We start from the raw sequence: 12,454 nt of genomic DNA, 5'->3' as shown, positions 1-12,454 counted from the left end.
TCCATCAAATGAAATTTTACAACAGACCACTGAGGGGAAATGAGAGGGAAGTAGTCATTAAGAGAATATATATATAATATACAAAAATAACTGCCTGCAGAATCTGATGAGCAAGAACAGCTCCAGCTGAGGATGTTACATCCACCTTGTATCCTTAATAAAAGGAGAGAGGAAAGCCTCTTTGGATTCCATAAAGTGCCCTGCTTCACACTCTCTCTATGAAATTACCAACAGTGTGACTTGTGTGAGGAGAGAGCACGGATGCCTAATGGGAGAGATTACAGACAGTAGTACAGGGTTGCCAATAGCCACCTCAGTTCCTACAATCATGGCAAAGTACGCAGAAGACTAGGACTGTGATGAACACACTGAAGTCTCTTAAAGGACCAGTATTCAGGGACCAAAAGTCTGAGTAAGATCTGATTTGCATTTCAGTATGGTTATACCAAACAGCTGCAATACCAAGATAAACTCTAGGAAACGCAATGAACTGGGGCATACAAGCTCTGAAGGATTTAAATAAAAAATAAAAATTAAAAAAAAAAAAATCTATCTCAAGAGACAGCTTTTTCTTCTGCAGACTTGAGAATTTCTACATAAAGAAAGAAAAAAGTTGTGTTTTTCTCCTTGGCCACTTTACCTTACCTTCAGCCATCTTAGAATTCCTCACTTTGAAACTGCTTAATAATTTGTTTAGCGTTAACATTAACACTTTTATAGCATTAAAAAAACAAATATCACCGCTTTCAAGTAAAAGACAAATTCATCAGGACTCCACATCCAGAAATTCCATAATGTACCTGCAAAAGTAGCTAACTATTTAAATATTAATTTGTCAGTAAAACAACATACATTTGTATAGGTATTAAAAAATGTTTGATGAACATAAAACCAGCTTCTGTTCTCACCTCCACCCATAACATAGTATCTCTCCTGAGGGACTCCTCTGGTCTAAGGGACAGAAGAAAGCTTGAAACTTCTGGGAGGGACACTTTCTCCTGAAGAAATTAATCAGGATACAATAGTTGCCAACATAATATACAACAGTAACATCTATTTAACAACTTGGAACAGTTGGCTGTCATCTGGCAAAAGTTTCAGAAAAAGAAATGAACCTTTCCGTGACACAGACTAGTTTTTGCCTCTTTGGGACCAACTTATCTTTTTACCAAGGAACACAAGTATCAAAATCTACCTGAAAGCTAATGAATGACTGGAAGAATAGTGCTATTCACTGATGACACTGATGACAAATGTATGTACATAAATGAGTGAGAGTCACTGGCAAGTACTATATCTGTATTTCCAAAAGGAAATTCTACTCAGACAAGTTTATAGCCATAAAACAAAACATAGAAGATTGTCTACTCATGTAAAAAGCAAGCATGTTGTAGGACAACCGAAACATTAATACCTTGACTACTGAATAAATAAGGTCATTAATGGTAGTTTTATCATTCTAGTATTATGAATACTTTTATTCTCTTGGGTATTTCAGGAAAGTCCAATTATTTTCTGGATGTTAAAACCTGAGTTTATACAGTGGCTATTCATAATACGGTACTATTTCATAATCACCGCAGGAAAACCCTGCAAGAAAACATCAACTCATAAAAGGTAATGAAAAAAAAATACATCTTACAAAAACAAAAGTTAACATAAGCATACCCATACTTACATAGCACAATTTATTAAGCAGTCACTAGAAAAATGCAAATTCAGCAAAATCAGTTCCATGTTGTGTTCAGCAATTTTAATACTGTTTACCCTGTAAAAGCGTATGTGTACTTCTATGACACCAGGAAAAAAAGAAAAAAAAAAAAACAAACCAACACCAACCACACTGAACTCACCACATCTGTCAAATGCATAGCTGTTTGAAGAAGATAGCACTGAGCAGCTCCACGCAACAAAATCTGATGTGTAATCATAGTACACTGAAGGACATCTCTGGAAAGAGGAAAAATATGCACTGTGGAAAACACACACTTAGGAGGTTTAAACATTTTCATGTATTTGCTAATTATTAACCATTTTCAATATATTAGACTCTATTTAACAAACATTCTACCAAGTCTAACGCCATCATTACCTGATTAGACAGCATGCTATCCAAAACCAAGATTACTGCTATATGTATTATATATGTACTATAAAACTAGTATTAAGACTTAGATAAACCTGACAAAACCAAGAGCATGGCTAAGTGGGAGGGCAGCAAAGCAAAACCAAAACTAAAGGAACAATTCCCATGATCACATCAGTTTGAACTGATAATTTAGTATTTGCATTGCCATCTGTAACAAATACAGAAATAAAGAATATTCTTTATTTAGAAAATAGAAATGTTTGCAATCGAATTGTCACTCTAGCACGAAACTGAAAGAAACCTTCAATAATCTTTTATCAGCAGAGTGTCTGACTTTTTACCTTCCCCCACACACACCGTAAACTACTTTTATCCTATATTCCTTCAACCACCAGTAAGATTTTGTTTCAAAGCTCAAATCTGATTAAACTGGAATAATGACTGAATTTTAGTGACTCTATGAAGTGAAAGCAGACACTGAGGAAACATCAGTGATTAAGGACAATATGCATGCCAGGAATTTTTACCTAGGTTTTTATTTACAATTCTCAAACTTTCAATTCTCAGTTTTGTGGGCTGTCCTTTGATATAGCCTCAACAGACATAAACAAGGTTTTAATATAATCAGAAGAAAAGGAAGAAGTTTGACACATATCAGTTAGGAAGTATGGAAGACCAGGGTAAAATGATGCCACAAAAAAAGCAATGACAAAGGTCTGAAATGCAAAACATTCGTTTTTTAAGTACTACAGAGATATAAAAACATTGGCTCTTGAATTGCTTTCCCCAGAAATGGACATGAAGGAGAGAGAACCTTCCATTCCCATGTACAACCATCACATCCTCCTTGAAGTAACAAACATGAATTACATCCTGGCTCTCCAGATGTTCTGCACATTACTTTAGAAGAAATCTGTAAGAACTCAATGCAGTGTGCATTTTACCTTAAAGCATGAAGTCCTTCAGTGCCCAGTACTTTACACGCAGGGATATATGCCAGAGCCATAGAAAGAAACAAAATGGGAACAGCACACCAATGCCTACTTGTCATCTTCTGAATAAATTTTAACAGGAAGCTGCCTTAAAATAAAAGTAAACAGAACAAACAATCCAGAGTGATTTCTTGCTCTCCAATGCATTTAAATGGCACAGACCCCAGCAGAAGTGTTACAATCATTTCTGAAAATTACATGGAAGACAACAAAGTAACTTCCTGATTATTTCAATGAAACAAGTACAGTTCAAAGAAGTCTGTCAGTAAGGTAATACGATAAGGAGATAACCAGAAAAAATTAATTTTCACTTTGGTTATCCACACTAATCACTATAGTAACAGAATTTTAACTTTTTCGAGTATTAGACAATGCCTTTTTAAAGCTGCTCAGTCCATGTGATGACAGACCAAAGTACATCGTGATTCAACCTGTTTAATGGATGCTGGCAGGGCCAAAGCAAGCCTAAAGGGGTTTTTTTGCCTCAAGACACCACAGCTACAATTTGTAGAAGCAGGCCACTCAGCCTCAGGGATGCTAATCACAGACCCTCCATTTTGTGATAAAATATATACGTCTTGGGACAGGGCAGAGAAATAGGGCATCTATGGCATTACAAACATGTAAGGTGTTTCCTACCAGAACATGTACCTGTAGATAGGGGTACTGAACAGACCTGGTTCTACCCTTATTTAATCCAAATTAAACCAGGTATTACATTCTGGTCTGTCACAGGTTGCTCCTTCTTTTCAGCCTACACTAACTCGAAAACTTGGAAAAAAACTCAGAAATCTTCATCCATCCAACCTCACAATAAAAGAATCCTTATTCAGCTTCTGCTTCAGCACTTGGACTGGGTCTTTTGAATGCCTGACTACACAGGTTGTGACTAAAAAAGTCTGGCAGATTGGTTAAAAAAAAACCCACAACCCAACACACCAAGACTTCCAAACCCACCCCACCCCCCAAATGAAAAAAAGAACAGATCTAAAAATTTTGCTCAGCACAGTATTACCTACACTGACAAATAAAGAAAAAAGAATCTGCAAATACTGTTCATCTGCAGCACTTAGGAGTTTGTTTGTTTGGGTTTTTTTCATTAAAAAAAATAAAATAATCAGGTTTGCTTCAGTTTGCCCCTAAAACAATTTTGTAGCTTAATATTGCAGCATCCCTCAAAGCTTCGGAAGACCTCTCTCTCTTCTCTGGAAACTCCACTGCCACAAGGAGAAATACTATTTTTTCTCTCAAGTAACGTAGAAAAGTAGTGGTAAACATTTACATGAGATACAGAAAACTGCTCCATAGTTTTTATTTGGTGTCTTTATCTAAAAAAAGGTAAAGGTGAAACTGAAACATACCTTTTTCTTCCTTTGGAAGAAGCATGACATAAGTAGCCAAAAACTTCTGTAGCCTCATTCCCAAAGGAGGACAGGCTCCCATTAACTGACTTGGTGTCCTGTTGGGTTTTAAAACATCAAATACACAACTGGTATATTAACAGCTACAAGGATTGCCCCTAAACAAAAACAAAGTGCAGTTCAGTGGTTAATTCACCGCAGAGACTGCTCCAACAGCCCACAAAGACGGAGGATGCAAGCTAATGCCCTCCCATTTATCCCACTATTCCAACAGCACCCAGTGAGCACACAGTGGATGAGGACCGTCCCAAGAGCATGACTCTCCCTGGCCACCTACAAGTACATGGTGGCAGCACACTCCAGCATTCAAGCACAGCCTCAAGTCAGGTTACTGAGGACTACGAGCGCATTGAGCTCACAGTGAGACACGGCACTGTCAGTTCAACCTCGTGCCTGCACCCCCAGAATGACACAGGCCTCCGGGGAGCAGGCAGCCAAAGACCACGGGGCAGATCAGTGGCATGCAGTGGGGGCGCAACAAGTCTGATTTGGAGAACAGTGAAGACAAATTACCTACACAAGTATGCTAGGGAGCAAGACTATAAAGCCAGAATAAAGAAAACTACTGACAAGAACAGAAGGTTTTAAGTAAAGATGCAATAAATGTTCCACAAGACCAACAGAGAGAAACTGTGTCCCACCAGGATCCTGGCTATGAAGGATCAGCAACAGTCATGAGATTTTTATACTCTTCTCTATGCAGCTTGACATGAATCGTAACAACTTTGTATACTCTTGGTATACTCAAACATGCATCCTCCTCTACACAGGCCAACGCATTTCACCGAAATATAGATTATGAAGCATCAATCCAACACAGCTCTAACGCACTGAAACTCTCAGCACTTGCTTCAACTTCTGCCTTCCCATCCATGTATGCCGATGGAAAGCATACTGCAGCCGGCTAACTGAGATGAGAAACGCAGAACTGCTGTGAGACCCCCAAAGAGGTCACATTTGTCCCATCGTGTTTAGATGAAACAACCTATTCTGACTACACTTTATGCAGAATCATCTAATCCAAACTGATCACCAGTTTAATAAGTGACAGTCATTTCCCACTTCCCCCACCCCCAAAAAAAAGAAAAAGTGCATAAAGAGATGGTTTCTGTCTATCTACCAAGGTCAGCCAGTCAAGGCTCCTCCAACATCACTCAGAACTGAGTTTCAGATTGCTAGCTGAATCACCCATGCCACTGCATCTGTGTAATGCTGAGCACACAAAGTGCATTCAGCACTTTATTCGCCATTCTCAGTACTCTCCATGCAACTAGCACAAAGGACTGAATGCCATCAGTACACTGAATGTACAGCAACTTGCAACTCCTCAAACTTGTATCTGTTCTTTATGTATTTACACCACAGAAGGCTACTGTCATCTGTCAACTGTGAATAGCCTCCTGTGAAAAAGTGTAATTTCCCAAAAGGTAATGGGGCATTGTCAAAAACCCACTTCCATCAGTCATGAATTGGCAACAACGAGAGCAGCCCCTTCTTTCCATGTGGCAAGAAAATGAGAAGATAGAAAATACTTCACTAAGTTACTAATTTATCATATCTCACTTGATTTCCAAATTAATGTTTCAACACCAGGTGTAAAATAAGACCTTGAGGCATCTCTGTGTTGCTATTATTAGGATTAAACTGAACCTACTTTATCTACCTCACAGCCACCCACCTTTCCTGAAAAACTCTTTTACCTGTCAGTTAGTTTAGCAACACCATTTGCTTAGTAATTGTTTTCCTCCATCCAAGATTTTATCCAGTACTCAAACCCAGTGTTATTAGAATACATTTCCAATAACCAATACATTTTTTTAAAAAAACATTAAAAACCAGTGGCTTACCTGCTATAGAGGGAACTTTCTGACAGGGCATCCATTAACGGTCCAATGACAAACTGATAAAAGAAGAACAACGCCTAAATGTACACTTGCAAGGCACTGTTAGATAGAGGCTAATTAGACTTATTTCACCAGACTTTAAAAAGACAAAGTCAGAAATCAGAGAATACTCTTGCTAGCAGTAAATAGCAGCAGCAAAAAAGAGGAGGAAACTAAAGAGAAGGGAGAGCAGGAGAATAAACAAGCAAAGCAATTTTTTCACTAGGTACATTTCACAGAGCATTGTGAAAGGTACAGGCAAGTAAGAAATCCTTTTGGGAAACAGACAGAGAAAAGGTACTTAAACATGAAATAAAGGAAAGACTAGGCACCAACACAAGCAGAAAGATTTAGGGTGTGTTTTAAGGTTGACTGTATTTCAAGTCAGTCATCAAGAGGCTGACTTAATTTGTATAAATCAGAAATGTTGACCTGTGAGGGCAATTCTCCTTCTATGAAGGAGAGAAGAAATAAATACTAGTATAAAATATACTAGTATAAAATAGATCATTCCTTTACTAAGGTGCAGGCTAGTTGGGGAGTCAACCTACATATGATACTAATAAAAAATAATTAGGGATGTTAAATTTACAACGTTTCTTCCCACATATAGAGTATTTTAAAGTGTGTTTTTCAATGGGATACAGTAATACACTGATTATCCTACCAGAGACATTCACCTCCTCACAAGGTTATCTAGCAATAGATCTTCAAAATGCATCCCTGAGTAGGAGACAATATGCACAGGCTTGAAGTCTGTTGACCAGGTTTATCCAAGACTCTGTTCAATCTATTCATATTAATTAGCAACTTTGCAGAGGTTCAGAGGGCTCCGAAAATCACCCCTCTGCGAATTTCACTTCTGGTAACAAATCTCAATAAACTGGGAGCCAACTTTAATTAGAGAGCATTACTCTGAAATATAGGAATGAATGACTGCACTCAAAAATGCATTTTCTCTGTCTGGCCATTTTTCAAGTAATTATGTATTTGATGCCACTTACAAACATTGCTATCACTTGCACAGTTAAGAGGTTATTTTTAAAGAACGTGACCAATTCCAACACTACTGAGGCAATTAGCATTAAGAGACACTACAAATTAGAACATAGTTCTGGCAAGTAACAGTAACACACTTACCTCAGAAAAACCAAGTGGATTTGGAAGATGCTTTGTTTCATAAAGTTCCAGAAAATGAAGAATGCCTTCCTTTGTCAACGTTTTATTCTCACTTTCAAACATTCGCTTATAAATACACATGTGCCATGATGGGTGAAACAACCAACAACCTGTTACAAAAGCAAATTCTTCTAAACTGATACAGAAATTACACCGATGTATTAACATGCTAACAATGTACTGACGGACTTAGGGGCAATCTCAGAGTCAATTCACAGGACATTTCAAAAATACTATTATAGCTACATATATATATATACACACACACAGTTTGCTAAATCTCCAACACAAAAAGGAATTATTAACATGGCTTTCAAAACTTGTCCTCTACATTTTAGAATTTTACCCTCTTAACGTCTTGCACTACCTAAACAGATGTGCTATGTTTTGCCCTACAAAAGATGACAGTACATCCTTCAACATGCTGTCTCGGCACTAGTTTTATTTCTTCTCTCCCCACTTCCAATGAGTTGGGGCTTTTTTCACCCCTTTTGCAGAGTTGCATAGGTGACTTGGCTCACATGACCCACCCCAAGAATCTCTGCCTTTGTTTGATTTTCACACCAGCTTAAGTAAAGCAAAACGTAGTGGACATGGATCACTTGGTTGGGTTTGCTGACAGAAAAAAAATATTTCAAGATAATACAGTAAGCAATAAGCATATGCTAGGACATCTTTCTTGGAACAGAGCAGCACTGCCTGCACACATGTTCCAAGTGACCTATGCATATAGCAGACCCACAAAAAGTGGAACCACCACCCAGAAAACAGCTATTTTGAGAAACAAAACATAAGAAAAAGCCGCTACTAAAAGAGCAGAAGAAAAAAAAAACAACAAGAAAAAGTGTGAATTAACTGCCTAATATTTAGGAGGTGTTTCAGTTATGTCTTACCTTTTTCCCTTGATATGGCATGCTCATATAAACCATTTAGTTTTGGTAATACTGGCTTTATGACATGGATCTGAAATGCAAATCACATGTAATGTAAGTAGTCGCTTTAACTCTCAAACCTAGGAACTGGCACTTATTTGTGGGCTAGAATTTATTGTTGACAGCATTAATATAGTAACTGACAATTTAACTGCATTTAAACAAACATTCAACACCCGTGCAACTGATCCTGGCACTTGTCACCTAACAGTCCATCGTAGTTTAGCACTGAAGAAAAACTGATTCTTCCATGCTACCATACGATAAGAACAACACTTCCTAACAACCAACCACTCTATTCCTCAAAATTGTAATAAACCAGCACAAATCTCTAAAATTAAACATTTTGGGCAATACTATTTCTCTGAGTTACAGCGCAATTAAGTACAAATAGAATAACTACAAAGAGGCAGTGACACAACTAACAGTTACCACCACCACACCGCACAGTTATGGAAGCCTCAAGCCAACAGGCGTCTTTCTGCCGAGGATGCGGGATGCTCCGGCTCAGCACCATCCCCTTCCATGGCCACACACACTCCGCCACCCTGATGTGGTCCCCTCCACCGGAGGGGGGTTGGTTACTCAGTGTGGTGGCCAACAACGTTCACTAGGCCACGGGCCACCTGCGGCCTCGCCAGCCACACACAGCAGCCCAGGTTTTTCTTTCTTAGTTCAACCTGCCTTAGCCAGAATTATTCCAAAGACAGAGAGGCGTTCTGAATTTATTCCAAATTAATCACACGTGCTGTACTTTCAATAGTTAAGCTTCGAAATAAAAATGTTCCTGTTAGTGGTGACTCGGATACCCTCAGCCACCAGAACTGGGAATGTTTGGCCCAATACCGGCATTCCCAGTACGCGCGCCTAAAGCGACATATATGGACAGGCTCCCACCTGGTTCCCTTCCAAGGTTTCCATTATCAGAATATACGTCTCCCAAAACTGCATCAGCTCCTCGTTCTTCTCAGCAGACCACCAGAACAGGCTCGACTCTGGCCAAAAGAGAAACGAAGGGCGGTTTCTCCCCGCCGCCCGGCCGGCCCCCGCCGCGCCCCCCGCGCCCGCCCCGCCGTACCGTCTGCGCCCTCCGCGGGGCAGCGCAGCTCGGCGCGCTGCCCGCCGCTCAGGTCCAGGGCTCGCTTCAGCAGGTAGCGGGCCCGCCGCCGGCACAGCCCGTCCCGCTCCGTCAGGCCCTCCTGCACCAGCCGCCAGAACCGCGGGCACAGCCGCGCGTCCAGCCCCGGCCCGGCGCCCGGCGCGCCCCGCGGCAGCAGCGCGTCGGCCAGAGCGCTCAGCGCCAGCAGCGCCCGCCCGGCCCGCGGCGGCCCGCCGGCGCCCAGCAGCCCCTCCCAGACGCGCCGCAAGGCCGCGCCGTTGCCGCCCAGCGCCGGCAGCAGCCGCCCGGCCACCAGCGCGGCGGCCGCCTCGCCCTCGCCCTCCTCCCGCACCAGCGCCAGCGCCGCCGCCACGCACCGCGCCACCAGCGCCGGCTCCTCCAGCCGCGGCGCCGCCGCCACCAGCGCCTCCACCGCCGCCTCCGCGCCCGCCCCGCCGCCCGCCGCAAGCTCCGACAGCGCGTCGCGGGCCAGCCGCGCCGCCAGCGGCGCCCCGCACAGCAGCACGCAGTGCCGCAGCGCCCCCCGCGCCGCCCGCGCCACCCGCAGCCGCTCCCCGCACCCCCCCGCCGCCGCCGCCGCCGCCTCCCCGCCGCACAGCAGCGGCCGGCACCACTCCAGCGCCATCTCCCAGGCGGCCCGCCGCAGCGCCTCGGCCTCGCCCGGCGGCGGCCCGCCCGCGGCCAGGCGCTGGAGCAGGAGGCGCAGCGCCTCCGCGCGCTCGGCGGAGAGCGACGCGCACACGTCCCGCAGCAGCGCACAGGGGTCCCCGCAGCGGGCCAGCAGCGCGTCGGCCAGCACCACCTCCATCGTGCGGGGAGGGGAGCGCCGCGCCTGCGCAGCCGGGGGCGGGCGGGGCCCAGGCGGCCCGCGAGGGGCCTGCGGCGCCGCCTGGTCCGCTGAGGGGGAGAGGCGGGAGGTGCGGCCGGCTGAGGGACGGGCAGGGGGCGAGGCGGCTCCTCGGGCCTCACCGGCTGAGGGACGGGCAGGGGGCGAGGCGGCTCCTCGGGCGCGGCCGGCTGAAGAGGGAGCAGGGGGCGAGGCGGCTCCTCGGGCCTCACCGGCTGAGGGACGGGCACGGGGCGAGGCGGCTCCTCGGGCGCGGCCGGCTGAAGAGGGAGCAGGGGGCGAGGCGGGCTCCTCAGGCCTCACCGGCTGAGGGACGGGCAGGGGGGAATCGGGTTCCTCAAGCACCGCTGACTGAAGAGCAAGCAGGGGCCGAGGCGAGCTCCTCAGGCACGGCCAGATCCCGTGCATCGCCCGCAGGAAAAAGTCATGGGAGCTTTGTGGCTGCACACAGGCCCTGGGGAGAAAGCACCTGTAAGGCTCTGGCCCGCGGGTTTGTGTGGCGTGTAGCCCAACTGGCTAGCACAGGAATGGGGGTGTGTGTCCACATGAACGTTTTCAGTTGTCTTGCTGCTAAGCAAAGCCCGACCTCGTGTGTTTTCTCATGGGCCAAGCATGGGAAGGCCTAACAGAGACGTCCCAGATGCCAGCACTATCTTTGAGGGGGTAAAGTTCCTTTGCTGTGAGCCTCAGGCTTCATGCACATCACGACGCAAGATCAAGCAGCACAAAATGCTCAGTTTTTCTGTCATGCTTGTTCTTACCATTTATGCCAATATCAGTTATTGAAGCCAGTCTACGTTGCCATCGCAGCATGCCAGGAGTCTACCTGAATGCCCTCCATCGGAAAATGATGGGAGGCATTCCTGGCTGCTGGCTCCCTGCTGTCAGCTTGTTACGATGGTCCAGACCACCAGCACTGTGGCCAGAGGACAACTGAAATTCAGTGTACTAGTGCAGCCAAAGCGTAACTGAGTAAGCTGATTTCCAGTAAGTGTAAATTCACCATATGAGATAACAATGGAAAAATGTAGAGATCGGCACCTCAAAAATGGTGGCAAACTGCTCTCCTAGAAGATGTCATAGGAAAAAGCAAACCAGCTTTTTTTTTTTCCTTTTTTTTATTTTTTCCTGTGAATGCAGTGCACAGCGGATTCTCTGCACAGAGGCAAGGGTACATGTGTTTTCCAATGCGTCTGGGAGTTGCCTTGGCTAAGCTGTAGTTGTAGTTGCTTAGGTGTCTAATGAAGAAGAAAGACTTATGCAAATTATCAGTGTGAGCTCCCACTTGATCACTCTGTCCAAATCACATGAGTACAGTCTCTTCTTTTCCTGGCTATCCATTCTCCCCAAACTTTTTTAGAAATTTGTTTTCCTTGAGAGTCTACTGATTGCAAAATGACTGAAGCTTCCCATTAGAAGTGCACCTATAGTGCATCTATATATGCAATATATTCCAGAAAAAGAGGGTGGAAAGGAATTGTTTTAAACTCACTAGCTAATACGGTTTCCGTATGCCTTATCACTCTGCATGTGTTCAGTTAGATATAAAATACAGAATCTAGAAAAAGCTCGAGAAAATAGTTCAAACTGATACATTTACTTACCTGTAAAATAAATCCTAGTACTTTGTTTCACACGCACAAAAACATTTTTCAGAGGAGGAATGAGTACAATGTATGTTAGTAGATAGGATGCTTACAGTTGAAATGTCTTTCATGCCATAATATGTCTTGTTTATTTTTCCATTTGCTAGGATTTTAGTAATTCTTCCCTTTCTTTCTTACAGCATGCCGTCAGATCAATTGTGTTTCTTTTATCGGGCTTGAAAAAATGCCGAGTCGGGTATCCCTTCTTTATTGCAATCTTGCTCTCCCCTTCCAGGCACCTGTAAGACTTAACGAAGCATTAAAGGTCTGCACAACAAGTAGTAATCAAAACGGAGTAAAATACTAGGTGCTGTGCTGTTCCTCCATTATTGTCTGAATTCTGCC

At 44.0% G+C, this 12,454-nt stretch overlaps 1 protein-coding gene across 1 annotated transcript in view; it reads right to left on the bottom strand.

Annotated features, from left to right (window-relative positions):
• TARBP1 (TAR (HIV-1) RNA binding protein 1) overlaps nt 1-10,453 on the bottom strand; it is a 40,951-nt gene extending 30,498 nt beyond the window's left edge. The window contains exons 1-9 of the mRNA XM_055809700.1: nt 9,575-10,453; nt 9,394-9,491; nt 8,458-8,527; nt 7,526-7,674; nt 6,350-6,402; nt 4,443-4,540; nt 3,034-3,169; nt 1,854-1,950; nt 909-998 (exon numbers count right to left, since the gene is read on the bottom strand). Of these exons, the coding sequence (XP_055665675.1) occupies nt 909-998; nt 1,854-1,950; nt 3,034-3,169; nt 4,443-4,540; nt 6,350-6,402; nt 7,526-7,674; nt 8,458-8,527; nt 9,394-9,491; nt 9,575-10,424 (1,641 nt within the window). The 5' untranslated portion in view covers nt 10,425-10,453. The remainder of the gene's footprint in view (nt 1-908; nt 999-1,853; nt 1,951-3,033; nt 3,170-4,442; nt 4,541-6,349; nt 6,403-7,525; nt 7,675-8,457; nt 8,528-9,393; nt 9,492-9,574) is intronic.
• Between the last annotated feature and the right edge of the window lie 2,001 nt (nt 10,454-12,454).

This window comes from Falco peregrinus, chromosome 7 (assembly GCF_023634155.1).
Source record: "Falco peregrinus isolate bFalPer1 chromosome 7, bFalPer1.pri, whole genome shotgun sequence".
Classification (NCBI taxonomy): domain Eukaryota; kingdom Metazoa; phylum Chordata; class Aves; order Falconiformes; family Falconidae; genus Falco; species Falco peregrinus.
The sequence above is the reverse complement of the archived record's forward strand: the minus strand, read 5'-3'. Positions and strand labels throughout refer to the sequence as shown.